Source organism: Acanthisitta chloris, unplaced genomic scaffold, assembly GCF_000695815.1.
Source record: "Acanthisitta chloris isolate BGI_N310 unplaced genomic scaffold, ASM69581v1 scaffold26540, whole genome shotgun sequence".
NCBI lineage: Eukaryota > Metazoa > Chordata > Aves > Passeriformes > Acanthisittidae > Acanthisitta > Acanthisitta chloris.
Window position 1 is genome coordinate 29,702 of NW_008651497.1, and position 4,414 is coordinate 34,115.

The 4,414-nt window shown below is 49.0% G+C and overlaps 1 protein-coding gene across 1 annotated transcript in view; it reads right to left on the minus strand.

The window, feature by feature from the left end:
• Positions 1-1,649: 1,649 nt before the first annotated feature.
• The window catches only part of PLCH2 (phospholipase C, eta 2), a gene marked incomplete at its 5' end in the record, with an annotated part of 18,824 nt that continues 16,059 nt past the window's right edge, over positions 1,650-4,414 (minus strand). The window contains 1 exon segment of the mRNA XM_009073593.1: positions 1,650-2,732. Within this exon segment, the coding sequence (XP_009071841.1) occupies positions 1,650-2,732 (1,083 nt within the window).

A 4,414-nucleotide genomic window follows, 5' to 3' on the forward strand; every position in this document is an offset into this window, starting at 1 on the left:
GGAGAGCTGTAACAGAATCCACTAGCTCCTTGGATTCTGTCTCTTTGGCTACTAATGACACGAGTTGCCCTAGAACTTTCATCTTCACAGCCATGGCTTGGGCACAGTCCTGTGCTGTCTCCCAGTCTCTCCCATCTCAGTCTCTACCAACACTTGCACATGTTCTGGTGGACCTGAAACAGTGTGAACTGGATCTGAACTGGCTACCACTCTGGAAAAAGAGTAGAATCAAATGTTAGCCACAAAGGAAGCTTTAAAGCAGAGCAGATAAAATTGACCACGTTTGTATACCACAAACCACAGCACGGAGTGTTTTGTTACAGCTGAAGAGCCAAAGAGCTGGAAGGTTAAATATGTTTATTTTAGTAGTGTAAGGTGGTTTTACAAACAGATCTTCAGATTTCGCAATATACACATAAGAATCATTACAAAGGCAAAATATCCTCTCAATAACAGGGACTCTATGCAGCCTGAAATAAAGTTAAACCTCTGTTTCTCTTTAAAAATGCATCTCAGTAAACATTCTTCTCCATCTCTGATAAAATGTACATCTAGAATAAAGGACATCTCATCGGGGGAACACAACAATGTCCCTAAAAATAAAAAGTAAAAAAAAAACCAAAAAAAAAAAACCAAGGAGGAAAAACGATTACTCTCTTTAGGCTGTTATTTAGTTCTAAATATCTCCATCTAAAAAAATTAAATATCTCTCTCTTTTTTGAAACATATCATTGAAAATTTTTGCATGGCAGTGCAATACAGAAATAGTCCAATCCATCCAAAAAGTGCTATGTACAGCAGCATCAGCCAAACCCCATGGGCAGGGGCAGTGCTGCTTTGAGGAAAGACTAGAATGATTCTGAGCCCATCCTGGAGCTGAGTCAGGAGGGATTTCCTGCCTGGGTTTGGTCATTCCTTCTCTCCTGTCTCATTCCCACAGAAGATGCCGAGCCCAGGGACAGTCACAGTTCAGTTTTGGTGTGCATGGTCCATACATGTGCAGACACATGTTTGCATACACACAGGGGTTGTGTATATTGTATATATAAACAAGCTTGGCTGAAACAGGCATCACTTTGGAACAGGGAGCTCTTCTTCAAAGAGACAGTGTGGATTTCCACGGGAATTTGCAGATGGAATAAGTATTGTATCTACTACATTACTAATTCCACTGCAATTCTGACTGTTTCCCAGAGAAGACACCCCCCTCAGAGGCCTCAGCCTCTTCCAGAAAATAAAACAGGACAGGGAGCATGATTTCCAGTCCAGCCTCTCTTCATGGGATCCACAATTCGTAAGAGCAAAATTCGCCTCGGCTGTCGTTAGCATCACGTTTAGCTATGAAACATCAAAGTTTGCCTAATATAAGAAGCAGTTACTGAAATTAGTAAAGACCAAGAGGTTTGCACGGAGCAAACTGCAAACGTGAGAAGTGGCCACACGCAGAGGAGGTCAGGCCTGAGGCTGGGGAAAGGGTAATTAAAAAAAGAATACTCATCTACTCTTTTGGAGTCGTGACATTAAGCACCCTTGGAGTCAAGGGAAGGCCAGGAAGCACTAAGCCACAGGAGGAGGTTTTGTGCCTGTCAGGTCTCTGTGTTTTGCTTGGACAGGAATGTAAACATTGCCTTGCTCAGTGCTCTCCAGAACTAGAGTTTCAGCATGAAGAAAACTTCTGTGTCGGCACTGCAGTCAGTCTGGGGCTTGGGCTGGGATGTAAACGTGGCGGGAGAAGCGATATCTGTGCAAACTGCCTTGGCCACACTGCAGGCTCCCTCAGGGTTCCCTCTCTCCTCGATGGGGCTCCCCCCGAGCTGCCCCAGGCTCTGCAGCCTCTGCCTCTCCTGGGCCTGCTTGGCCCTGTTGGCGATGTACCGCACTCGGCTCTGGCTGCGCGACGACGACCTGCGCAGGAGCCCCAGGCTCTCCCCTTCCTCCTCAGACTCAGCTGGGTCAAGGCTGATGGGGGAAGTGATATCGTTTTCCTGCTGGAAGGCTGTCAGCTTCTTCAGCTGCTCAGTCAGCTGGTCCTGGGGTCTGGCCGGGGCCCTGAGCCCCGCGGAGCGGCGCTGCTCCCGCATCGAGCGCGTGACGAAGCTGCGGCTGATGCTGCGGTATTTGCTCTCGAAAGTGCACACGATGTCATCAGAGGTGAGGTCCCCAAGGCTTTTGGACTTCGTCTGGTTATTCCCAAGCGTATCGTGTGCTTTGGATTTGTGAGAGGACTGCCTGAGGCTCTCCATGTACAGCCTGCTCCAGGTGTGCCTCCGAGGGATGGACGAGAAGGCGTCCTGAGGGGCCCTGGCCAGGGGCCGCGGGCACAGCTCATCTGCTGGCAGCTGGCCTGACCTCAGGTTGGGGTTGGATTTGCTCTTGCTCACCATTGGCATCTCGTTGCTGCAGGTTGTGGCAGACCGTGGGCGCATTCCCCTCCTGATGGCGACGGGCTCGAAGCCGTCGTGCCGGACGCCGAGGTCGGGGAGGCTCTTGCGAGCTAGGTTGGGGAGGGAGAGGTCTATCACAGTGTCGTTGGAGGACATGCTGGAAGAGGAGGACATGCTGTCACGGTGACTGCCACAATCTAGCTTGCTCCAGATCCTGTCATTGACAGTGGCATCAAAGTACACTTCTGCTGCCGGGGACAGGCTGCTCGGGGTTCTGGTTAAGGCTGAGGAGTCTGACGTCTTCAGTCCTTCGCTTTTGGCCCTTCTTGCCAACACGTAAGAGCTCGGCTGAGAAAGAGGAACAGGTGGAGCCTGTGCTTTCTGGAGAGTGTCTGGAGGCAAAGCTGCCTGTGTGCTGTGGGTCACCTTGTTCTGCTGTGGTGGAACAGCTGCTGCACCCAGTGTTTGCCCTTTGGATTCAGAGGTGCCTTTCGTGTCCGTTGATACCTGACCTGCTTGGTCCTTTCGCCTCTGGCCGTTTCCAACAGGTTGGCCAGCACTGTGATCTGCTGCCATGACCAGCCTGGCTTTTGGGGGATGTGCTGCCAACCCACACTGATCTCCAGCTCTGCTGCACACCTGTGCCCAGCCATTTGCTTCTTTGAGACGTCCTGCCATGCTTGTCCTCTCATCTTCTTGGACTGCTAAGCTTGTGTCAGCCGCTCTTGGGACAACCTGCGCTTGGTCTTCTGCAGCCACGTTTGTTCTCTGTTCTCTGGTGAGTGGAGGCTCTTGAGGCAGGTTGGATGTGCTGCTTACTTCTGCTGGAGACTCGGTGGAGTGGTCAGACCCTTCTTCAGACTCGCTGCAGGGGGTGGTGGGCAGGGGGAAGAAAAGGCTGGAGTGATGGTGTTCGTTGGCAATGACAGGCTCTTCCGTGATCGTTTCTAGGCTGCATAAAGAAGTGACTGACCTCTGGATTGAGAAATGGCAGGTGTCTGCTTGGGAGACATGGAAACACAGGAGAAAGAAACAAGAAAAAAAGAAACAGGGTTAGTTAGTTCTTACAAACCACAGTTTAGGCTAAGATTTACTCTTTACTTGTTATCATTTTGGTTTAGGGTAGCAGTTGCAAATATTAATCGTGATTCTTAAAATAACTGCTGATTTCACACACTTGGCTAAAGGCAGCAAAACTTTCTGCTCACTGAGTTTTTGCTGCCCCAAGCTCTGTTGTTTGAGGAAATCTCAGGCCATGCACAGCAGCACCATACGATTGCTCTGGTTATCATAGCAAACAACAACAGTACCCAGCAAGCTGTGACCCCTCTAACAAGCTGCCTTTTCTTCCTCTACCATCCACCATCACTTGAATTGCTCTTTTCCTTCCTTCCAGCACTCAAACACATCAGTGTATCAGGTCAGAGTATCAGATCCTAACCAGACCATGTACAACAGTCAGAACTCCAGTGCCCAACAGCAGATGTGACCCCAACGACCAATTACTCAGAAGAGAAGCAGCACAGGACTTGAGGAGCAGATTTGGATGAACACAGTGGAATGTTGGCAATGAGACTTTTGAAAACCAAACAAAAACTTTAAACAGATTTTGTTCTCCTAAAAAAAGCCTTGATCATTTCTTTCTCAGCTCTACACAGATGGATCATGAGCACAGTCCTGGAGAACCACTACAGCCAGCAACTACCTGGGGGAAATGCAATGTTTAACCTGTACTCTAAGTGCCAAAGCAATCATGCCAAAGATCATTCCCCACATCTCCAAACCACGGTGCAGACATGCATTCCAAGCTGACAAAGCACCACTGAGCCACATGGTGACCTCAAGAATACAGGAGCAGTAATTATAGGGCAGGGAACAAACAAAAACCAGGACCACAGGCAACAAAGTGCTCAAAATCAGTGACACTCAGCAGACAGTTACCTTTGACTTGCTTGTCCTTTCAGTTCTTAACTAGAGAGAGAGAGTGTGCATGTAGAATAATGGGACAGAACAGAGGAAAAATCCAGTTA